Below are 24766 nucleotides of genomic sequence, written 5' to 3' on the forward strand. Positions count from 1 at the left end.
CATGACACGTCAGCAACCGGGTCCAGATGGCAGTCTGCATGACACGTCAGCAACCGGGTCCAGATGGCAGTCTGCATGACACGTCAGCAACCGGGTCCAGATGGCAGTCTGCATGACACGTCAGCAACCGGGTCCAGATGGCAGTCTGCATGACACGTCAGCAACCGGGTCCAGATGGCAGTCTGCATGACACGTCAGCAACCGGGTCCAGATGGCAGTCTGCATGACACGTCAGCAACCGGGTCCAGATGGCAGTCTGCATGACACGTCAGCAACCGGGTCCAGATGGCAGTCTGCATGACACGTCAGCAACCGGGTCCAGATGGCAGTCTGCATGACACGTCAGCAACCGGGTCCAGATGGCAGTCTGCATGACACGTCAGCAACCGGGTCCAGATGGCAGTCTGCATGACACGTCAGCAACCGGGTCCAGATGGCAGTCTGCATGACACGTCAGCAACCGGGTCCAGATGGCAGTCTGCATGACACGTCAGCAACCGGGTCCAGATGGCAGTCTGCATGACACGTCAGCAACCGGGTCCAGATGGCAGTCTGCATGACACGTCAGCAACCGGGTCCAGATGGCAGTCTGCATGACACGTCAGCAACCGGGTCCAGATGGCAGTCTGCATGACACGTCAGCAACCGGGTCCAGATGGCAGTCTGCATGACACGTCAGCAACCGGGTCCAGATGGCAGTCTGCATGACACGTCAGCAACCGGGTCCAGATGGCAGTCTGCATGACACGTCAGCAACCGGGTCCAGATGGCAGTCTGCATGACACGTCAGCAACCGGGTCCAGATGGCAGTCTGCATGACACGTCAGCAACCGGGTCCAGATGGCAGTCTGCATGACACGTCAGCAACCGGGTCCAGATGGCAGTCTGCATGACACGTCAGCAACCGGGTCCAGATGGCAGTCTGCATGACACGTCAGCAACCGGGTCCAGATGGCAGTCTGCATGACACGTCAGCAACCGGGTCCAGATGGCAGTCTGCATGACACGTCAGCAACCGGGTCCAGATGGCAGTCTGCATGACACGTCAGCAACCGGGTCCAGATGGCAGTCTGCATGACACGTCAGCAACCGGGTCCAGATGGCAGTCTGCATGACACGTCAGCAACCGGGTCCAGATGGCAGTCTGCATGACACGTCAGCAACCGGGTCCAGATGGCAGTCTGCATGACACGTCAGCAACCGGGTCCGGATGGCAGTCTGCATGACACGTCAGCAACCGGGTCCGGATGGCAGTCTGCATGACACGTCAGCAACCGGGTCCGGATGGCAGTCTGCATGACACGTCAGCAACCGGGTCCAGATGGCAACCCTAGGTTTTCCATCCAAAAAAAATCAACATCCGTTTTATAAATGTCTTTAGACTATGTTAATCTAGCAAGCCAGGCTACTAAAAGCAACTTTTTCCAGACAATGTTTTGGTTTGTTGCTAACATTAGCTTGTTGGCTATCTAGCTGACTAACCAGTTTAGAAATTACCAGAACATATCTGACAAAAATTCAGAATAACAGGAACGTTAACACATCACATAGGTAATTATTTACAAGTATGGCGAGCTGCTAACTTACTGTTTTGAATGTGAAGACATGAAAATCCGTGAATTTCTGTCGGATTAGGTCACCATGACAACGATCGCAACAGCGGGGTCAAAGTTGAACGTCTCTTGCTCAGTTGCCGCAAGAAATGGCAATATAAAGGCGAATGCTGACAAGAATGTGGTAAAAAAAAAAAGGGGGGGGACCGTATAAACATAGCCCAATTCCATTTTTTTTTTTTTTTTTTACAGCCAATCCTATTTGAATCAGGTATAATTAATATTGGAATCACTTCACTTCTTTACACCAGCCTTGTGTCACCTGATGATTGACAGGGCAGAGAAGGCAAATATGTCACTAAGGCTCTTAGTTCTGTACCACGTCAGAGAGATGTACTAATCTCCCTCTACACTAGCATACTCATACCCTTAGACCGATTACAGGAATGAAAGCCACACCGCACGTCAGCGTTACTATCAAGTCAGGTTGTCAGTGTACACTATCAGCGTATACTGGATATAGAATACAAACAAGCAAGTAAAAGTACATATATGGACAGAATTAAATCTAGTTGTCCTTTTAGTTGTAAGATCAACATTCTCCTTCACTTTGCTGTAATGATGGTCAGACTCCCATCTCCTCTTCTGAGCAACTCTGCCTGGCTGAACTAATGACTGTTTACACAACTCTGGATCTGCCACTAGAACCGACCTAGTCATCACACACTCTCCTGCTGCTCTCTCTGTCTCTATTCTCTCTCTGTCTCTATTCTCTCTCTGTCTCTATTCTCTCTCTGTCTCTATTCTCTCTCTGTCTCTATTCTCTCTCTGTCTCTATTCTCTCTCTGTCTCTCTATCTCTCTCTGTCTCTATTCTCTCTCTGTCTCTCTATCTCTCTCTGTCTCTATTCTCTCTCTGTCTCTATTCTCTCTCTGTCTCTATTCTCTCTCTGTCTCTATTCTCTCTCTGTCTCTATTCTCTCTCTGTCTCTATTCTCTCTCTGTCTCTATTCTCTCTCTGTCTCTATTCTCTCTCTGTCTCTATTCTCTCTGTCTCTCTAGTCTCTCTGTCTCTCTCGTCTCTCTGTCTCTCTCTGTCTCTATATCTCTCTCTGTCTCTATTCTCTCTCTGTCTCTATTCTCTCTCTGTCTCTATTCTCTCTCTGTCTCTATTCTCTCTCTGTCTCTATTCTCTCTCTGTCTCTATTCTCTCTCTGTCTCTATTCTCTCTCTGTCTCTATTCTCTCTCTGTCTCTATTCTCTCTCTGTCTCTATTCTCTCTCTGTCTCTATTCTCTCTCTGTCTCTATTCTCTCTCTGTCTCTATTCTCTCTCTGTCTCTCTAGTCTCTCTGTCTCTCTAGTCTCTCTGTCTCTAGTCTCTCTGTCTCTCTATCCTCTCTGTCTCTAGTCTCTCTGTCTCTCTAGTCTCTCTAGTCTCTCCGTCTCTCTAGTCTCTCTCTATTCTTTCTCTCTCGTCTCTCTCTATTCTCTCTGTCTCTCTAGTCTCTCTAGTCTCTCTGTCTCTCCCCTCTCTATTCTCTGTCCCAGTGTCACACCTCATTCAGTAACGTGTGGGAGAGGTTTTAGGGCTTGTGGTTATATTCAAGTTTGATTGTCCATTGTTTTATTATTTGATACCTCCCTCCCCCTTTCCCCTGGTCGTCTCCTCGTCCTCTGCTCTGGCACCTGCCACTTCTCCTCCTCCCCTCCTCTCGCTCTCCTCCCCTCCTCACGCTCTCCTCCCCTCCTCCCGCTCTCCTCCCCTTTTCCCGCTCTCCTCCCCTCCTCTCGCTCTCCTCCCCTGCTCCGTCCCTCTTCTGCTCCTGCAAGTAACAGCCTTAACCTTTTGGCTTGGTGTCAAAGCAGGGGCCTTTTGTGGCTCGGTCATAAATCTGCCAGGAAAAACAATAACCATCTGTTCAGCCTGCAGAAGGAGAGAGACGGGGGGAGAGAGGTGGGGGGGGGAATAGCGAGACAGAGAGAGAGTGGAGCGGGCCAGATAGCTGACGGGATCAGTGTGTAAACACAGGAGTTTAGCCCTCGGCCCTGGCCGCCCTGCCCTGTGTAGCACAGTGTACATAGGACCACCGAGACAAGCAATGACTCTTGGATTCCTATTCGCTCATCATCTAGCCTTGGATACAGTCAGAGACACAACCTGACATACGCTACAGAGAAAGACTGTAGGAAAATAAACGAACACACACACGCTGCAGTAAATAAATACACTCAAACACTTTATCACACGCTAAATACAATCACAACATGTAGTCAAGCATTCCAAGTGACAGTAGCAATGAGACTGTGGAGGGAACAGAGAGTCAGAGCAGTGAGACTGTGGAGGGAACAGAGAGTCAGAGCAGTGAGACTGTGGAGGGAACAGAGAGTCAGAGCAGTGAGACTGTGGAGGGAACAGAGAGTCAGAGCAGTGAGACTGTGGAGGGAACAGAGAGTCAGAGCAGTGAGACTGTGGAGGGAACAGAGAGTCAGAGCAGTGAGACTGTGGAGGGAACAGAGTCAGAGCAGTGAGACTGTGGAGGGAACAGAGAGTCAGAGCAGTGAGAGACTGGAGGGAACAGAGAGTCAGAGCAGTGAGAGACTGTGGGGGGAACAGAGAGTCAGAGCAGTGAGAGACTGTGGAGGGAACAGAGAGTCAGAGCAGTGAGACTGTGGAGGGAACAGAGAGTCAGAGCAGTGAGACTGTGGAGGGAACAGAGAGTCAGAGCAGTGAGAGACTGAGAGGGAGGGAGTCAGAGCAGTGAGACTGTGAGGGAGGGAGTCAGAGCAGTGAGACTGTGAGGGAGGGGGTCAGAGCAGTGAGACTGTGAGGGAGGGAGTCAGAGCAGTGAGACTGAGAGGGAGGGAGTCAGAGCAGTGAGACTGTGAGGGAGGGAGTCAGAGCAGTGAGACTGTGAGGGAGGGAGTCAGAGCAGTGAGACAGAGGGAAGGAGTCAGAGCAGTGAGACTGTGAGGGAGGGAGTCAGAGCAGTGAGACTGTGAGGGAGGGAGTCAGAGCAGTGAGACTGAGAGGGAGGGAGTCAGAGCAGTGAGACTGTGAGGGAGGGAAGCAGTAGGAGTGAGAGCATTGAGTGTGGTGATATGAGGTAAACCCTTTCCTTGATGGAAGATAATCCAACAGAGCAGAAATCTCCTGCAGAGGGAAGCAGGCAGCATTTTAAAAGGCCTTTATAATACCTAGCTTATGTTGTCACTCTCATGTTCTGTGAGCTAGTTGACTGTAGCTGGCAGTACTGTGCTGCTCTGTAATGATTTACTGGGGAATAGAAGGGGCTGGAATACATATTTCAACTATGTCATATCATATTATATCGTGTGTTTGTGTGTATATATATATATAGTGTGTGTGTATATATATATATATTGTGTGTGTGTATATATATATGTATATACAGTGGGGATAACAAGTATTTGATACACTGCCGATTTTGCAGGTTTTCCTACTTACAAAGCATGTAGAGGTCTGTAATTTTTATCATAGGTACACTTCAACTGTGAGAGACGGAATCTAAAACAAAAATCCAGAAAATCACATTGTATGATTTTTAAATAATTAATTTGCATTTTATTGCATGACATAAGTATTTGATCACCTACCAACCAGTAAGAATTCCGGCTCTCACAGACCTGTTAGTTTTTCTTTAAGAAGCCCTCCTGTTCTCCACTCATTACCTGTATTAACTGCACCTGTTTGAACTCGTTACCTGTATAAAAGACACCTGTCCACACACTCAATCAAACAGATTCCAACCTCTCCACAATGGCCAAGACCAGAGAGCTGTGTAAGGACATCAGGGATAAAATTGTAGACCTGCACAAGGCTGGGATGGGCTACAGGACAATAGGCAAGCAGCTTGGTGAGAAGGAAACAACTGTTGGCGCAATTATTAGAAAATGGAAGAAGTTCAAGATGACGGTCAATCACCCTCGGTCTGGGGCTCCATGCAAGATTTCACCTCGTGGGGCATCAATGATCATGAGGAAGGTGAGGGATCAGCCCAGAACTACACGGCAGGACCTGGTCAATGACCTGAAGAGAGCTGGGACCACAGTCTCAAAGAAAACCATTAGTAACACACTACGCCGTCATGGATTAAAATCCTGCAGCGCACGCAAGGTCCCCCTGCTTAAGCCAGTGCATGTCCAGGCCTGTCTGAAGTTTGCCAATGACCATCTGGATGATCCAGAGGAGGAATGGGAGAAGGTCATGTGGTCTGATGAGACAAAAATAGAGCTTTTTGGTCTAACTCCACTCGCCGTGTTTGGAGGAAGAAGAAGTATGAGTACAACCCCAAGAACACCATCCCAACCGTGAAGCATGGAGGTGGAAACATCATTCTTTGGGGATGCTTTTCTGCAAAGGGGACAGGACGACTGCACCGTATTGAGGGGAGGATGGATGGGACCATGTATCGCGAGATCTTGGCCAACAACCTCCTTCCCTCAGTAAGAGCATTGAAGATGGGTCGTGGCTGGGTCTTCCAGCATGACAACGACACGAAACACACAGCCATGGCAACTAAGGAGTGGCTCCGTAAGAAGCATCTCAAGGTCCTGGAGTGGCCTAGCCAGTCTCCAGACCTGAACCCAATAGAAAATCTTTGGAGGGAGCTGAAAGTCCGTATTGCCCAGCGACAGCCCCGAAACCTAAAGGATCTGGAGAAGATCTGTAGGGAGGAGTGGACCCTGCTGCAGTGTGTGCAAACCTAGTCAAGAACTACAGGAAACGTATGATCTCTGTAATTGCAAACAAAGGTTTCTGTACCAAATATTAAGTTCTGCTTTTCTGATGTATCAAATACTTATGTCATGCAATAAAATGTAAATTAATTACTTAAAAATCATACAATGTGATTTTCTGGATTTTTGTTTTAGATTCCGTCTCTCATAGTTGAAGTGTACCTATGATAAAAATTACAGACCTCTACATGCTTTGTAAGTAGGAAAACCTGCAAAATCGGCAGTGTATCAAATACTTGTTCTCCCCACTGTATATAGTGTGTGTGTATATATATATGTATATATATAGTGTGTGTGTGTATATATATATATATATATATATACACATGCTATATATATATATACACACACACACACTATATATATATATATATATATATATGCACACAGTAATTAATATGTATATAAACTCAGCAAAAAAAGAAACGTCCTCTCACAGTCAACTGTGTTTATTTTCAGCAAACTTAACATGTGTAAATATTTGTATGAACATAACAAGATTCAACAACTGAGACATACACTGAACAAGTTACACAGCCCCGTTAAAACCTGATGGAACGCCACACAGCCCCGTTACAACCTGGTGGAACGCCACACAGCCCCGTTACAACCTGATGGAACGCCACACAGCCCCGTTACAACCTGATGGAACGCCACACAGCCCCGTTAAAACCTGGTGGAACGCCACACAGCCCCGTTAAAACCTGGTGGAACGCCACACAGCCCCGTTAAAACCTGGTGGAACGCCACACAGCCCCGTTAAAACCTGGTGGAACGCCACACAGCCCCGTTACAACCTGGTGGAACGCCACACAGCCCCGTTAAAACCTGGTGGAACGCCACACAGCCCCGTTAAAACCTGATGGAACGCCACACAGCCCCGTTAAAACCTGGTGGAACGCCACACAGCCCCGTTAAAACCTGGTGGAACGCCACACAGCCCCGTTAAAACCTGGTGGAACGCCACACAGCCCCGTTAAAACCTGGTGGAACGTCACACAGCCCCGTTAACCTGGTGGAACGCCACAGAGCCCCGTTAAAACCTGGTGGAACGCCACACAGCCCCGTTAAAACTTGGTGGAACGCCACACAGCCTCGTTAAAACCTGGTGGAACGTCACACAGCCCCGTTAAAACCTGGTGGAACGCCACACAGCCCCGTTACAACCTGGTGGAACGCCACACAGCCCCGTTAAAACCTGGTGGAACGCCACACAGCCCCGTTAAAACCTGGTGGAACGCCACACAGCCCCGTTAAAACCTGGTGGAACGCCACACAGCCCCGTTAACCTGGTGGAACGCCACAGAGCCCCGTTAAAACCTGGTGGAACGCCACACAGCCCCGTTAAAACCTGGTGGAACGCCACACAGCCCCGTTAAAACCTGGTGGAACGCCACACAGCCCCGTTAAAACCTGGTGGAACGCCACACAGCCCCGTTACAACCTGGTGGAACGCCACACAGCCCCGTTAAAACCTGGTGGAACGCCACACAGCCCCGTTAAAACCTGGTGGAACGCCACAGAGCCCCGTTAAAACCTGGTGGAACGCCACACAGCCCCGTTAAAACCTGGTGGAACGCCACACAGCCCCGTTAAAACCTGGTGGAACGCCACACAGCCCCGTTAAAACCTGGTGGAACGTCACACAGCCCCGTTAACCTGGTGGAACGCCACAGAGCCCCGTTAAAACCTGGTGGAACGCCACACAGCCCCGTTAAAACTTGGTGGAACGCCACACAGCCTCGTTAAAACCTGGTGGAACGTCACACAGCCCCGTTAAAACCTGGTGGAACGCCACACAGCCCCGTTACAACCTGGTGGAACGCCACACAGCCCCATTAAAACCTGGTGGAACGCAACACAGCCCCGTTAAAACCTGGTGGAACGCCACACAGCCCCGTTAAAACCTGGTGGAACGCCACACAGCCCCGTTACAACCTGGTGGAACGCCACACAGCCCCGTTAAAACCTGGTGGAACGCCACACAGCCCCGTTAAAACTTGGTGGAACGCCACACAGCCCCGTTACAACCTGATGGAACGCCACACAGCCCCGTTAAAACCTGGTGGAACGCCACAGAGCCCCGTTAAAACCTGGTGGAACGCCACACAGCCCCGTTAAAACCTGGTGGAACGCCACACAGCCCCGTTAAAACCTGGTGGAACGCCACACAGCCCCGTTAAAACCTGGTGGAACGCCACAGAGCCCCGTTAAAACCTGGTGGAACGCCACACAGCCCCGTTAAAACCTGGTGGAACGCCACACAGCCCCGTTAAAACCTGGTGGAACGCCACACAGCCCCGTTAAAACCTGGTGGAACGCCACACAGCCCCGTTAAAACCTGGTGGAACGCCACACAGCCCCGTTAAAACCTGGTGGAACGCCACAGAGCCTAAACGCTAGTGCTGAGCGACTAGTACTTTTTGAGATTGTTTCAGTTTAGATTATTAAAAAATAATCCGTGTTAGATTAAATTAAATGCATTATGAAATGTTGACAATGCAATTATTTTAGAGCTTTTTAATGAAACTTCCAAGGCATAAATAGTGAACATTAATTTGCCAAAACGTTGAAAATATTCAATTGTTTCTGTGTGGTCCACATTGGGTGGACATCAGTAGAAAAATTTGAAATTAATATGTAAATAATTACATTAATATGTAAATAATTACATTTCATTCCTTGGAGCGGCTTAAAGCTGCAATATGTAACATTTTGGCCGATCTGACCAAATTCATATAGAAATTTGAATTACAGATCTGTCATTCTCATTGAAAGCAAGTCTAAGAAGCGGTATATATTTTTCTATATGTGCTATTTCTATGCTTCCTGTTCTTAAGTTTTGATTTTGTCTTTTACTTTCGGGTTTTGTACAACAGCTTCAAACAGCTGAAAATACAATATTTTTGGTTATTGAAAATATATTTCACAGCAGGTTTAGATGGTACAATGATTCTTTACACTATAGTTGCTTGTTTGGTCACATAGACGGAAAATATGCAAACTATTCGAATTTTAGCAACCAGGAAATGGAGGATTGATTTCTACACAGTGCATCTTTTAAAGTAATCTTCCCATCTCTGTTCAGGCAGTAGCAGCCAGCCAGACCATCTCATGTTATCTCTGTTCTCCCCATACTGTACTGTCTGTAGTCATCCTATTTAGCTAGTCTGCCTACGGATGCTGCAGAGCTGTCGCTGACTAAACCATTTTACTACTTCTTCAGAGTAGATCAGGCATACTTTCACCAACTGTCTCTGTCCCTCTCGTCGTCGTGTAGAATTCCTCTGTCATGCGGTCTATCTGTATCTAACCTAACGTAGCAGGACTTAGTCTATCCGTCCAGAGATCTTTATATAATGACCAGATGCCCATGTCTCCAGCCTAACAATGGGAGTCGTCGTCCCAAAGACAGGAAGGCAGGCGACAAACTTAGGTCCAAAATAAAACTCTACAAACAGGCTTATTTTGGACAGATTTTGTCGAGAGTGAAACCTCTCGTTTTACCTGTTAACTCTCTGATCCGTCTATCCGAGCTGGGGGGAAAAAACAGCCAATGGATTATGGTCATTGTAGTTAATTGTTTAAATGTTTCTGCTTTGTGAACTAGGTTGAATATTTGCTTAATGAAACTACAACTCCCTTCAGCCCAGCGTTTCCACAACCTGTAGTTATTGACTTGATTTCGCTCATGAATTATTTGATTTCTCTTTAGAGAAACGGTGTGTTGGGCTCACAGGGGGGAAAAAACGAACTAAATGGAATTCTGGTAATTGAACAGACATGGTCAACTACTAGAATGGTAGTTGGTAGTTGGGGGGGAAAACTAATGTCGGTTAATCGCTCAGCACAGAGAGTTGGGGGTTCAGGGAGAGAGAGTTGGGGGTTCAGGGAGAGAGAGTTGGGGGTTCAGGGTGGGGGAGAGAGAGTTGGGGGTTCAGGGTGGGGTAGAGAGAGTTGGGGGTTCAGGGTGGGGTAGAGAGAGTTGGGGGTTCAGGGTGGGGGAGAGAGAGTTGGGGGTTCAGGGTGGGGAGAGAGAGTTGGGGGTTCAGGGAGAGAGAGTTGGGGGTTCAGGGAGAGAGAGTTGGGGGTTCAGGGTGGGGTAGAGAGAGTTGGGGGTTCAGGGTGGGGTAGAGAGAGTTGGGGGTTCAGGGTGGGGGAGAGAGAGTTGGGGGTTCAGGGTGGGGGGGGGAGAGAGTTGGGGGTTCAGGGTGGGGGAGAGAGAGTTGGGGGTTCAGGGTGGGGGAGAGAGAGTTGGGGGTTCAGGGTGGGGGAGAGAGAGTTGGGGGTTCAGGGTGGGTAGAGAGAGTTGGGGGTTCAGGGTGGGGGAGAGAACTCAAGACTAAAACCCCACAGGAATCAGAATAATGGCCCCATACACCATTTGTCTAATTCAGTGTTTGTGTGTGTGTGTATAATTCAGTGTGTGTGTGTGTGTGTGTATAATTCACTGTGTGTGTGTGTGTGTGTGTGTGTGTGTGTGTGTGTGTGTGTGTGTGTGTGTGTGTGTGTGTGTGTGTGTGTGTGTGTGTGTGTGTTATTCAGTGTGTGTGTGTGTTATTCAGTGTGTGTGTGTTATTCAGTGTGTGTGTGTTATTCAGAGTGTGTGTATAATTCAGTGTGTGTGTGTGTTATTCAGTGTGTGTGTGTGTGTTATTCAGTGTGTGTGTGTGTTATTCAGAGTGTGTGTATAATTCAGTGTGTGCCGTAGTTAATGCAGCAGAGTCCTCTGATCCATGTGTTAATGTCCTCACTCCGACATTGATTTCCGGCCGGTCCTTTTGTGCAACGGATTTATCCCTCGTTCTGACAGACACACACACTTAGCCTTTTACACACACACACACACACACACACACACACACACACACACACACACACACAGACATACACACACAGACATACACACTTAGCCTTTTACACACACACATACACACACAGACATACACACACAAACTCGGAATAATACACACACACACAGCCCAGGCTCTGAATGTTTGATTAAAGTTCAATTGACTCCTCCAGCGGCTGGGCGAGGAACCGTTTCAGGTCCTATTTGTAGCAGCAAAGCTTTCCCCCGACATGTTCTTTTGTTCCCATTCAGCCGCTTGCCACCCAGGCAGCCCCAACAGCACTGCTCCTAATACCCCATCATTCAGCCAGCCAGCCAGACTGCCTCCCGCTCTCCTGGCCTCCCAGCCTCCCTGCCTAATCCTGCAACTGACAGACACAACCACAGCAGCAGCAGCAAAACTCACCCGGCTACTTGCAAAACCTGACATGGAGTCATGTACTCAGTGACCTGGAGCCATGGTCTCCGTCCACTCCAAACCACTACGGTCTTTTCCTCGTTATGTAACGCAGTGGCTGTTTGATCATCTAATATCTAACTTGGATGTTAGTACATTAGGGAATTATTTACCATGTCTCAAATAAAACATATCGTCCTCTTGTTTTGACTAGTTCATTTTCTACAAAGTGATGCAATGTTTCCCCTAGGATTTAGTTAGTTTAGAGGCCCTCCTTTTGGCCACAGAGACAAAATGTTGCTGTTTTAATGCTCGTTTCCTGCAATTCTACACATTTTGTCACGTGGCAGAGAGAACTACAAGAAATTGGGAGAGTCATTGTGAATGTTAACGTGTGTGAGTACGCACTGTTTTCACCTGGTTCCTACGTGAGTACGATGCACAGTTCAGTGTTCCTGGTACTCTGGTTCCTGGTCCTCTCTCTCTGTCTCCGATACAGGGGTAGTTGCTAACCTTCTACGACTGCTATAAGTGTGTGTGTTCTGTGGTTCTGATGGTGTGTGTCTCTCTTGCCTTGCAGGGTGAGTTGATAACCTTCTACTACTACTGGAAGAAGACTCCTGAAGCAGCATCGTCCAGGGCCCACCGTAGACACCGTCGCCAGCCTGTGTTCCGACGCATCAAGACACGCACCGCCTCCACCCCCGTCAACATCCCGTCTAGACCCCCCTCCTCAGAGTTCTGTAAGTAGGATACTAACCCTACGCCCCAAACCTCCACCCTATCAACAACCCCCTCCTCAGAGTTCTGTAGGTAGAATACTAACCCTACGCCCCAAACCTCCACCCTATCAACAGCCCCCTCCTCAGAGTTCTGTAGGTAGGATACTAACCCTACGCCCCAAACCTCCACCCTATCAACAGCCCCCTCCTCAGAGTTCTGTAGGTAGAATACTAACCCTACGCCCCAAACCTCCACCCTATCAACAGCCCCCTCCTCAGAGTTCTGTAAGTAGGATACTAACCCTCCACCCCCGTCAACATCCCGTCTAGACCACCCTCCTCAGAGTTCTGTAAGTAGGATACTAACCCTACGCCCCAAACCTCCACCCTATCAACAACCCCCTCCTCAGAGTTCTGTAGGTAGGATACTAACCCTACGCCCCAAACCTCCACCCTATCAACAGCCCCCTCCTCAGAGTTCTGTAGGTAGAATACTAACCCTACGCCCCAAACCTCCACCCTATCAACAGCCCCCTCCTCAGAGTTCTGTAGGTAGGATACTAACCCTACGCCCCAAACCTCCACCCTATCAACAACCCCCTCCTCAGAGTTCTGTAGGTAGAACAGTTATGTTGCCATAGATATAGAATTCTGAATGTCCAAGCCCTAACGAGCAGGCAAGGAAAGAACCACCGCTCTCACCAAGTCTCTTTCTGGTTACTCCTGATACATTTTACCTTTTTGATAAGGCTTGTAAAGCGACTCAAAATGGCAAGAACAGGATTGGCAACAACAACAAAAAATGATACTGTGTTAGAAGTTGAGCAGTGGTTATCACAAGTAGTATGTTTGCATTTGATTGGTCGAGAAGGAAAAGAAACGCACACCTATTTAGGCGAGGTGCTGGCTAGCGGAGGTGAAAACGTGAAAATAAAGGAGAGCCGCACACTCTAGGGAGCTCAGATGCAAACATTTAATATCCAACGTTTCGACAGCCAAGCTGTCTTCATCAGGGTATGAATCAGCCAAGCTGTCTTCATCAGGGTATGAATCAGCCAAGCTGTCTTCATCAGGGTATGAATCAGCCAAGCTGTCTTCATCAGGGTATGAATCAGCCAAGCTGTCTTCATCAGGGTATGAATCAGCCAAGCTGTCTTCATCAGGGTATGAATCAGCCAAGCTGTCTTCATCAGGGTATGAATCAGCCAAGCTGTCTTCATCAGGGTATGAATCAGCCAAGCTGTCTTCATCAGGGTATGAATCAGCCAAGCTGTCTTCATCAGGGTATGAATCAGCCAAGCTGTCTTCATCAGGGTATGAATCAGCCAAGCTGTCTTCATCAGGGTATGAATCAGCCAAGCTGTCTTCATCAGGGTATGAATCAGCCAAGCTGTCTTCATCAGGGTATGAATCAGCCAAGCTGTCTTCATCAGGGTATGAATCAGCCAAGCTGTCTTCATCAGGGTATGAATCAGCCAAGCTGTCTTCATCAGGGTATGAATCAGCCAAGCTGTCTTCATCAGGGTATGAATCAGCCAAGCTGTCTTCATCAGGGTATGAATCAGCCAAGCTGTCTTCATCAGGGTATGAATCAGCCAAGCTGTCTTCATCAGGGTATGAATCAGCCAAGCTGTCTTCATCAGGGTATGAATCAGCCAAGCTGTCTTCATCAGGGTATGAATCAGCCAAGCTGTCTTCATCAGGGTATGAATCAGCCAAGCTGTCTTCATCAGGGTATGAATCAGCCAAGCTGTCTTCATCAGGGTATGAATCAGCCAAGCTGTCTTCATCAGGGTATGAATCAGCCAAGCTGTCTTCATCAGGGTATGAATCAGCATCAGCATTTGATTGGTGACACCAGTGAGATGTTTAGCTCAGTACTGTTGTCTTGGTAACAACGTGTGTTCTGTTCTCCTCCAGTGGACCTGAGTTCAGCCAGTGAAGATGACTTGGACAGTGAAGACAGTGAGCAGGAGCTGAAGGGTTACGCCTGCCGGCACTGTTTCACCACCAGTAAGATGATACACACACACACACACACACACACACACACACACACACACACACACACACACACCGTCATATGGACCCGTTATCTTCATGATATTGTCTCCTACAGAGACGGGCTGACAACCCCTGTCTCTCTACCTCATAACCACACGCACAGCTGGTTATCTCCGGTCTCCCCCTAACGCGGCTGGTTATCTCTGGTCTCCCCCTAACGCGGCTGGTTATCTCCGGTCTCCCCCTAACGCGGCTGGTTATCTCCGGTCTCCCCTTAACGCGGCTGGTTATCTCCGGTCTCCCCTTAACGCGGCTGGTTATCTCCGGTCTCCCCTTAACGCGGCTGGTTATCTCTGGTCTCCCCCTAACGCGGCTGGGTATCTCCGGTCTCCCCCTGACAGGGCTGGGTATCTCCGGTCTCCCCCTGACAGGGCTGGTTATCTCCGGTCTCCCCCTAACGCGGCTGGTTATCTCCGGTCTCCCCCTAACGCGGCTGGTTATCTCCGGTCTCCCCCTAACGCGGCTGGTTATCTCCGGTCTCCCCCTGACGCGGCTGGGTATCTCCGGTCTCCCCCTGACGCGGCTGGGTATCTCCGGTCTCCCCCTGACGCGGCTGGTTATCTCCGGTCTCCCCCTGACGCGGCTGGTTATCTCCGGTCTCCCCCTGACGCGGCTGGTTATCTCCGGTCTCCCCCTGACGCGGCTGGTTATCTCCGGTCTCCCCCTAACGCGGCTGGGTATCTCCGGTCTCCCCCTAACGCGGCTGGTTATCTCCGGTCTCCCCCTGACGCGGCTGGTTATCTCCGGTCTCCCCCTAACGCGGCTGGTTATCTCCGGTCTCCCCCTGACGCGGCTGGTTATCTCCGGTCTCCCCCTGACGCGGCTGGTTATCTCCGGTCTCCCCCTAACGCGGCTGGGTATCTCCGGTGTCCCCCTAACGCGGCTGGTTATCTCCGGTCTCCCCCTGACGCGGCTGGTTATCTCCGGTCTCCCCCTAACGCGGCTGGGTATCTCCGGTGTCCCCCTAACGCGGCTGGTTATCTCCGGTGTCCCCCTAACGCGGCTGGTTATCTCCGGTCTCCCCCTAACGCGGCTGGGTATCTCCGGTCTCCCCCTAACGCGGCTGGGTATCTCCGGTCTCCCCCTGACGCGGCTGGGTATCTCCGGTCTCCCCCTGACGCGGCTGGGTATCTCCGGTCTCCCCCTGACGCGGCTGGGTATCTCCGGTCTCCCCCTGACAGCGGCTGGGTATCTCCGGTCTCCCCCTGACAGGGCTGGGTATCTCCGGTCTCCCCCTGACAGGGCTGGTTATCTCCGGTCTCCCCCTAACGCGGCTGGTTATCTCCGGTCTCCCCCTAACGCGGCTGGTTATCTCCGGTCTCCCCCTGACGCGGCTGGGTATCTCCGGTCTCCCCCTGACGCGGCTGGTTATCTCCGGTCTCCCCCTGACGCGGCTGGTTATCTCCGGTCTCCCCCTAACGCGGCTGGTTATCTCCGGTCTCCCCCTAACGCGGCTGGGTATCTCCGGTCTCCCCCTAACGCGGCTGGGTATCTCCGGTCTCCCCCTAACGCGGCTGGTTATCTCCGGTCTCCCCCTAACGCGGCTGGTTATCTCCGGTCTCCCCCTGACGCGGCTGGTTATCTCCGGTCTCCCCCTAACGCGGCTGGGTATCTCCGGTCTCCCCCTAACGCGGCTGGGTATCTCCGGTCTCCCCCTAACGCGGCTGGTTATCTCTGGTCTCCCCCTAACGCGGCTGGTTATCTCCGGTCTCCCCCTGACGCGGCTGGTTATCTCCGGTCTCCCCCTAACGCGGCTGCCTCACTGTCACCATAACTGGCAGAGCGAAGAAGTGGTGTCAGATGTCCACCTGTCTGTCTGAGGGGTGTTTCTCTCAGTACACCTCAGTGGTGTCAGATGTCCACCTGTCTGTCTGAGGGGTGTTTCTCTCAGTACACCCTAGTGGTGTCAGATGTCCACCTGTCTGTCTGAGTGGTGTTTCTCTCAGTACACCCCAGTGGTGTCAGATGTCCACCTGTCTGTCTGTGAGGGGTGTTTCTCTCAGTACACCTCAGTGGTGTCAGATGTCCACCTGTCTGTCTGAGTGGTGTTTCTCTCAGTACACCTCAGTGGTGTCAGATGTCCACCTGTCTGTCTGAGTGGTGTTTCTCTCAGTACACCCCAGTGGTGTCAGATGTCCACCTGTCTGTCTGAGTGGTGTTTCTCTCAGTACACCCCAGTGGTGTCAGATGTCCACCTGTCTGTCTGAGTGGTGTTTCTCTCAGTACACCCCAGTGGTGTCAGATGTCCACCTGTCTGTCTGAGTGCTCTGAAGACTAGTTTGTAAGTAGAACATCTGCAGCAGACGATCACCCGTCTCTGACTGACAGGAAGCTGTATCTCAATGACTAAAATACATGTCCTGTCTCTCTCTCTCTGTCTCTCTGTCTCACTGTCTCTGTCTCACTGTCTCTCTCTCTGTCTCTCTCTCTGTCTCTCTCTCTGTATCTCTCTGTCTCTCTGTCTCTCTCTCTGTCTCTCTGTCTCTCTCTCTGTCTCTCTGTCTCTCTCTCTGTCTCTCTCTCTCTCTCTCTGTCTCTCTCAGCCTCTAAGGACTGGCACCACGGGGGCAGAGAGAACATCTTGTTGTGTACAGACTGTCGTATCCACTTTAAGAAGTACGGAGAGTTGCCTCCCATCGACAAGCCCGTGGACCCGCCTCCGTTCATGTTCAAACCCGTCAAAGAGGATGAGGATGGACTCAGCGGGAAACACAGCATGAAGACCCGACGCAACAGAGGATCGGTATGTAGTACACACACACACACTCGTCAACACACACACACACACACATTATCGTCAACACACACACACACACTCATCATCAAGTAATTATTCTGTCTCCGTGTGTGTAGATGTCGACGCTCCGTAGTGGCCGGAAGAAGCAGACAGCCAGTCCTGATGGACGAGTGTCTCCAACCAATGAGGACCTCCGGTCTAGTGGCCGTACCTCCCCCTCCGCAGCCTCCACAGACAGCACTGACAGCAAGACAGACCCCATGAAGAAACCCAGCAAGGTAGAGTGTACACACACACACACACACACACACACACACACACACAACACACACACACACACAGAGAGATAGAGACACACACACAGAGAGAGACACACACACAGAGAGAGAGACACACACACACACACACAGACACACACACACACACAGAGAGAGAGAGACACACACACAGAGAGACACACACACACACACACACACACACAGAGAGAGACACACACACAAACACACACAGAGACATACATACACACTTATAGACTCACAGACACACACAAAGACATAGAGAGACACACACACACACGGTTGAAGTCAGAAGTTTACATACACTGAGGTTGGAGTCATTAAAACTCGTTTTTCAACCACTCCACAAATTTCTTGTTAACAAACTATAGTTTTGGCAAGTCGGTTAGGATATCTACTTTGTGCATGACACAAGTCATTTTTCTAACAATTGTTTACAGACAGATTATTTCACTTATAATTCACTGTATCACAATTCCAGTGGGTCAGAAGTTTACATACACTAAGTTGACTGTGCCTTTAAACAGCTTGGAAAATTCCAGAAAATGATGTCATGGCTTTAGAAGCTTCTGATAGGCTAATTGACATCATTTGAGTCAATTGGAGGTGTACCTGTGGATGTATTTCAAGGTCAATCTTCAAACTCAGTGCCTCTTTGCTTGACATCGTGGGAAAAACAAAAGAAATCAGGCAAGACCTTAGAAAAACATTGTAGACCTCCAGAAGTCTGGTTCATCCTTGGGAGCAATTTCCAAACGCCTGAAGGTACCACGTTCATCTGTACAAACAATAGTACGCAAGTATAAACACCATGGGACCACGCAGCCATCATACCGCTCAGGAAGGAGATGCATTCTGTCTCCTAGAGATGAACGTACTTTGGTGCGAAAAGTGCAAATCAATCCCAGAACAACAGCAAAGGACCTTGTGAAGATGCTGGAGGAAACAGGTACAAAATTATCTATATCCACAGTAAAACGAGTCCTATACTGACATAACCTGAAAGGCTGCTCAGCAAGGAGGAAGCCACTGCTCCAAAACCGCCATAAAAAAGCCAGACTACGGTTTGCAACTGCACATGGGGACAAAGATCGTGCTTTTTGGAGAAATGTCCTCTGGTCTGATGAAACAAAAATAGAACTGTTTGGCCATAATGACCATCGTCATGTTTGGAAGAAAAAGGGGGAGGCTTGCAAGCCGAAGAACACCGTCCCAACCGTGAAGCACGGTGGTGGAGGCATCATGTTGTGGGGGTGCTTTGCTGCAGGAGGGACTGGTGCACTTCACAAAATAGATGGCATCATGAGGAAAGAAAATTATGTGGATATATTGAAGCAACATCTCAAGACATCAGTCAGGAAGTTAAAGCTTGGTCACAAATGTCTTCCAAATGGACAATGACCCCAAGCATACTTCCAAAGTTGTGGCAAATGGCTTAAGGACAACAAAGTCAAGGTATTGGAGTGACCATCACAAAGCCCTGACCTCAAGCCTATAGAAAATGTGGGCAGAACTGAAAAAGTGTATGGAGCAAGGAGGCCTACAAACCTGACTCAGTTACACCAGCTCTGTCAGAAGGAATGGGCCAAAATTCACCCAACTTATTGTGGGAAGCATGTGGAAGGCTACCTGAAACATTTGACCCAAATTAAACAATTTAAAGGCAATACTACCAAATACTAATTGAGTGTATGTAAACTTCTGACCCACTGGGAATGTGATGAAAGAAATAAAAGCTGAAATAAATAATTATCTCTACTATTATTCTGACATTTCACATTCTTAAAATAAAGTGGTGATCCTAACTGACCTAAAACAGGGAATTTTTACTAGGATTGAATGTCAGGAATTGTGAATGTATGTATGTATTTGGCTAAGGTGTATGTAAACCTCCGACTTCAACTGTACACACACACACACACTTATTGACTCACACACAGGCACATTAGTGTTTAGGTCCTTATCATTCCTTATCATTCAGATTCTCTACCAGGTTAATATGTATAGTATGATATGATGGATTGATTGATTGATTGATGGATTGTCATCAGAAGATTAAGGAGGAGTCTCCTATGAAGAGTGTCAAACGCCAGAGAGAGAAGGGAGGAGCCTCAGACACCGAGGACACAGACAACAGGACAAGCGCCAAAAAGTCCAAGACCCAGGTGACTTAAGTAGTACATCTCATACCAGTGTCTGTTAGGTAGCTGTGTGTGTTGAGGAATAGTGTATAATGTCTGGGGTTGGGCTGTATTCTGGAATAGTGTAATGTCTGGAGTTGGGCTGTATTCTGGAATAGTGTCTACTGTCTGGGGTTGGGCTGTATTCTGGAATAGTGTCTAATGTCTGGGGTTGGGCTGTATTATGGAATAGTGTATAATGTCTGGAGTTGGGCTGTATTCTGGAATAGTGTCTAATGTCTGGAGTTGGGCTGTGTTGAGGAATAGTGTCTACTGTCTGGGGTTGGGCTGTATTCTGGAATAGTGTCTAATGTCTGGAGTTGGGCTGTATTCTGGAATAGTGTCTAATGTCTGGGGTTGGGCTGTGTTGAGGAATAGTGTCTAATGTCTGGAGTTGGGCTGTATTCTGGAATAGTGTCTAATGTCTGGAGTTGGGCTGTATTCTGGAATAGTGTCTAATGTCTGGAGTTGGGCTGTATTCTGGAATAGTGTCTACTGTCTGGAGTTGGGCTGTATTCTGGAATAGTGTCTACTGTCTGGGGTTGGGCTGTGTTGAGGAATAGTGTCTAATGTCTGGAGTTGGGCTGTATTCTGGAATAGTGTCTACTGTCTGGGGTTGGGCTGTATTCTGGAATAGTGTCTACTGTCTGGGGTTGGGCTGTATTCTGGAATAATGTCTAATGTCTGGGGTTGGGCTGTATTCTGGAATAGTGTCTAACGTCTGGAGTTGGGCTGTATTCTGGAATAGTGTCTAATGTCTGGAGTTGGGCTGTATTCTGGAATAATGTCTAATGTCTGGAGTTGGGCTGTATTCTGGAATAGTGTCTACTGTCTGGAGTTGGGCTGTATTCTGGAATAGTGTCTACTGTCTGGGGTTGGGCTGTGTTGAGGAATAGTGTCTAATGTCTGGAGTTGGGCTGTTTTCTGGAATAGTGTCTACTGTCTGGGGTTGGGCTGTATTCTGGAATAGTGTCTAATGTCTGGGGTTGGGCTGTATTCTGGAATAGTGTCTAATGTCTGGGGTTGGGCTGTATTCTGGAATAGTGTCTAATGTCTGGAGTTGGGCTGTGTTGAGGAATAGTGTAATGTCTGGAGTTGGGCTGTATTCTGGAATAGTGTCTAACGTCTGGAGTTGGGCTGTGTTGAGGAATAGTGTAATGTCTGGAGTTGGGCTGTATTCTGCAATAGTGTCTAACGTCTGGAGTTGGGCTGTATTCTGGAATAGTGTCTAATGTCTGGAGTTGGGCTGTATTCTGGAATAGTGTCTACTGTCTGGAGTTGGGCTGTATTCTGGAATAGTGTCTACTGTCTGGGGTTGGGCTGTGTTGAGGAATAGTGTCTAATGTCTGGAGTTGGGCTGTATTCTGGAATAGTGTCTACTGTCTGGGGTTGGGCTGTATTCTGGAATAGTGTCTACTGTCTGGGGTTGGGCTGTATTCTGGAATAGTGTCTACTGTCTGGGGTTGGGCTGTATTCTGGAATAGTGTCTACTGTCTGGGGTTGGGCTGTATTCTGGAATAGTGTCTAATGTCTGGGGTTGGGCTGTATTCTGGAATAGTGTCTAATGTCTGGAGTTGGGCTGTATTCTGGAATAGTGTCTATGGGCTGGATGTCTGCTGTTGCTGTCTGGAGTGCTGTCTGGGTGCTGTATTCTGGAATAGTGTCTAATGTCTGGAGTTGGGCTGTATTCGAATGGAATGTCTGGAGTTGGGCTGTATTCTGGAATGATGTCTGGAGTTGGGCTGTGTTGAGGAATAGTGTCTACTGTCTGGGGTTGGGCTGTGTTGAGGAATAGTGTCTACTGTCTGGGGTTGGGCTGTATTCTGGAATAGTGTCTACTGTCTGGGGTTGGGCTGTATTCTGGAATAGTGTCTAATGTCTGGGGTTGGGCTGTATTCTGGAATAGTGTCTAATGTCTGGAGTTGGGCTGTGTTGAGGAATAGTGTAATGTCTGGAGTTGGGCTGTATTCTGGAATAGTGTCTAACGTCTGGAGTTGGGCTGTATTCTGGAATAGTGTCTAATGTCTGGAGTTGGGCTGTATTCTGGAATAGTGTCTAATGTCTGGAGTTGGGCTGTGTTGAGGAATAGTGTCTACTGTCTGGGGTTGGGCTGTGTTGAGGAATAGTGTCTACTGTCTGGGGTTGGGCTGTATTCTGGAATAGTGTCTACTGTCTGGGGTTGGGCTGTATTCTGGAATAGTGTCTAATGTCTGGGGTTGGGCTGTATTCTGGAATAGTGTCTACTGTCTGGGGTTGGGCTGTATTCTGGAATAGTGTCTACTGTCTGGGGTTGGGCTGTATTCTGGAATAGTGTCTATTGTCTGGGGTTGGGCTGTGTTCTGGAATAGTGTCTAACGTCTGGAGTTGGGCTGTATTCTGGAATAGTGTCTAATGTCTGGGGTTGGGCTGCAGTATTGAAATGACTAAAAGGCCAGGGCCTGTATGCACAAAATGAATAAAATGATTTGAACAGGAGGACCTGATCCTAGATCAGCACTCTATATGCTTTAGATATATGTTATTACAGTGCTTATACCAAACCTTTGTGTTCTCTTCCTGGACATTTATTCTCCCAAGTGTAAGGAGATGTGTTCATGATGACAATCATTGTGGTATGGAATTCACTGCTCTCTTCCCTGTTCCACAGGAGCTGGGTCGGTCCGACTCGCCGTCAGAATGCGAGGGAGAGGGCGAAGGCGAGAGCTCCGACGGGCATAGCGTCAACGAGGAGTGTAGCAGTGACGCTAAAGACATTGACCAGGACAACCGCAGCTCCTCGCCCTCCATCCCCAGCCCCCGAGACGGGGAGAGTGACTCGGACTCCTCCGCCCAGCAACAGCTGCTCTTACTGCAGAGACAAGAGAGAGAGAGGGAGAGGGTGAGAGAGGGGCAGTCGCAGCACCCTCCGGTTACCCAGTCCTGTCAGCCAGGGACCTTCGGTGGTCGTTCCACCACCCCTCCATTACCTTCCACGTCCTCCTCAGCCCCCTCACTGGTCCCCCAGGTCCCACCCTCCTCCGCACCCCCCACTTCTCTTCCACTGCCTCTACCGCCTCCTATGCCCCAACAGGCCGGCCCCCTCTCTCTCATCCAATCGGGGGCGTCGCTCCACCCCCAGAGGCGGCCCTCCCCCTTGCCTCATTCTCCGCAGCAGGGGATGTCTCAGGTTCCACCCCCAGGACCGCCAGGCTCCACCCAGTCGCTACCAAGCACTTTCCACGGCCCAATGCCCCACCCATCATCCATGCCCCACCCACTCCAAACTGGCCCCTCTCACCTGCCCCACCCCCACTCCCTGCCCCCTCAAAGCTTCCCATTGGGCCCCCAGTCTCAGGTCCCGCCCTCCCCGCTCCCTCTCAGTCAATCGCAGCAGCCGTCTCACAGGGCCCACACGCCCCCCAGCCAATCATCGTCGTCCCAGGGTGGCTCGTCCAATCAGCCGCCCCGCGAGCAGCCCCTGCCCCCCGCCCCTTCCATGTCCATGCCCCACATCAAGCCCCCTCCCACCACTCCCATCCCCCACATGCCCAACCGCGACCCTCAGTCTCACAAACACGGGCCTCCGCACCTCTCAGCGCCCCCCTTCCCCCAGATGCCCTCCAACCTGCCCCCTCCACCCGCCCTCAAGCCCCTCTCCTCCCTGTCCACCCACCACCCTCCTCCTGCCCACCCTCCTCCCCTCCAGCTCATGCCCCAGGGCCCAGGCCAGCAGCTCCAGCCTCCACCAGCCCAGCCCCCTGTCCTCACCCAGTCCCAGAATCTCCCCCTTTCAGAGAGAGAGCGAGGCAGCCAGCACCACCCTCCTCCTCCTCTACCCCCGTCCGGACCATCACCATCCTCCCACCCCAACACATCCCAACAGTCCCCGTTCCCTCCTCACCCCTTCGCACCTGTCCTGCCCCTCTCCTCCTCTGGCTGTCCTCCCCCCTCCTCATCCTCCTCTCTACCACCAGGCCTCCAGCCCCCATCTTCCTCCATCTCCATGCCTCTCCCAGCCTCCGTCAGCTCCGCCTGCCCAGGTCCCGCCCTCCCACCTGTACACATCAAGGAGGAACCTCTCGACGAATCAGAGGAGCCCGAGAGCCCTCCGCCCCCTCTGCGGAGCCCCTCCCCCGAGCCTACCATCGTCAACACGCCCAGCCATGCTAGCCAATCAGCACGGTATGACCGCACCCACACACTGTCAGAACACACACACACAATTGGCTATTTGAATGTGACTACCTGTTGTGCTTCAGTGGCTCTGTCTGTTAGAGGTAGACAGCATCTGTTAATGGAGGTAGACAGCATCTGTTAATGGAGGTAGACAGGATCTGTTAATGGAGGTAGGCAGGATCTGTTAATGGAGGTAGACAGGATCTGTTAATGGAGGTAGACAGGATCTGTTAATGGAGGTAGGCAGGATCTGTTAATGGAGGTAGGCAGGATCTGTTAATGGAGGTAGACAGGATCTGTTAATGGAGGTAGACAGGATCTGTTAATGGAGGTAGACAGGATCTGTTAATGGAGGTAGGCAGGATCTGTTAATGGAGGTAGGCAGGATCTGTTAATGGAGGTAGACAGGATCTGTTAATGGAGGTAGACAGTATATGTTAATGGAGGTAGACAGGATCTGTTAATGGAGGTAGACAGGATCTGTTCATGGAGGTAGGCAGGATCTGTTAATGGAGGTAGGCAGGATCTGTTAATGGAGTCAGGCAGGATCTGTTAATGGAGTCAGGCAGGATCTGTTAATGGAGTCAGGCAGGATATGTTAATGGAGGTAGGCAGGATATGTTAATGGAGGTAGGCAGGATCTGTTCATGGAGGTAGGCAGGATCTGTTAATGGAGGTAGGCAGGATCTGTTAATGGAGGTAGGCAGGATCTGTTAATGGAGGTAGGCAGGATCTGTTAATGGAGGTAGGCAGGATCTGTTAATGGAGGTAGACAGGATCTGTTAATGGAGGTAGACAGGATCTGTTAATGGAGGGAGGCAGGATCTGTTAATGGAGGGAGGCAGGATCTGTTAATGGAGGTAGGCAGGATCTGTTAATGGAGGTAGGCAGGATCTGTTCATGGAGGTAGACAGGATCTGTTAATGGAGGTAGGCAGGATCTGTTAATGGAGGTAGACAGGATCTGTTAATGGAGGTAGGCAGGATATGTTAATGGAGGTAGGCAGGATCTGTTAATGGAGGTAGACAGGATCTGTTAATGGAGGTAGGCAG

At 49.8% G+C, this 24766-nt stretch overlaps 1 protein-coding gene across 11 annotated transcripts in view; it reads left to right on the forward strand.

Moving 5' to 3' along the window:
• rerea (arginine-glutamic acid dipeptide (RE) repeats a) overlaps positions 1 to 24766 on the forward strand; it is a 346416-nt gene that overhangs the window by 304503 nt on the left and 17147 nt on the right. For 8 of the 11 annotated variants that reach the window (XR_011671486.1, XM_071373178.1, XM_071373177.1 and 5 more), the window contains 6 exons: positions 12141 to 12303; positions 14203 to 14295; positions 16890 to 17089; positions 17200 to 17361; positions 19431 to 19544; positions 22207 to 23720. Coding sequence is in view for 10 of the 11 variants with exons in the window: in XM_071373178.1 (XP_071229279.1) it covers positions 12141 to 12303; positions 14203 to 14295; positions 16890 to 17089; positions 17200 to 17361; positions 19431 to 19544; positions 22207 to 23720 (2246 nt within the window). In the remaining variant the exon portion in view is untranslated. Of the gene's footprint in view, positions 1 to 12140; positions 12304 to 12580; positions 12633 to 12884; positions 12897 to 14202; positions 14296 to 16889; positions 17090 to 17199; positions 17362 to 19430; positions 19545 to 22206; positions 23721 to 24766 lie in introns of those variants that run through there. The other 3 variants (XM_071373181.1, XM_071373185.1, XM_071373186.1) reach the window with 3 other exon arrangements.

The sequence above is a fragment of the Salvelinus alpinus genome, chromosome 28 (genome assembly GCF_045679555.1).
Source record: "Salvelinus alpinus chromosome 28, SLU_Salpinus.1, whole genome shotgun sequence".
In the NCBI taxonomy this organism is placed as follows: Eukaryota; Metazoa; Chordata; class Actinopteri; order Salmoniformes; family Salmonidae; genus Salvelinus; species Salvelinus alpinus.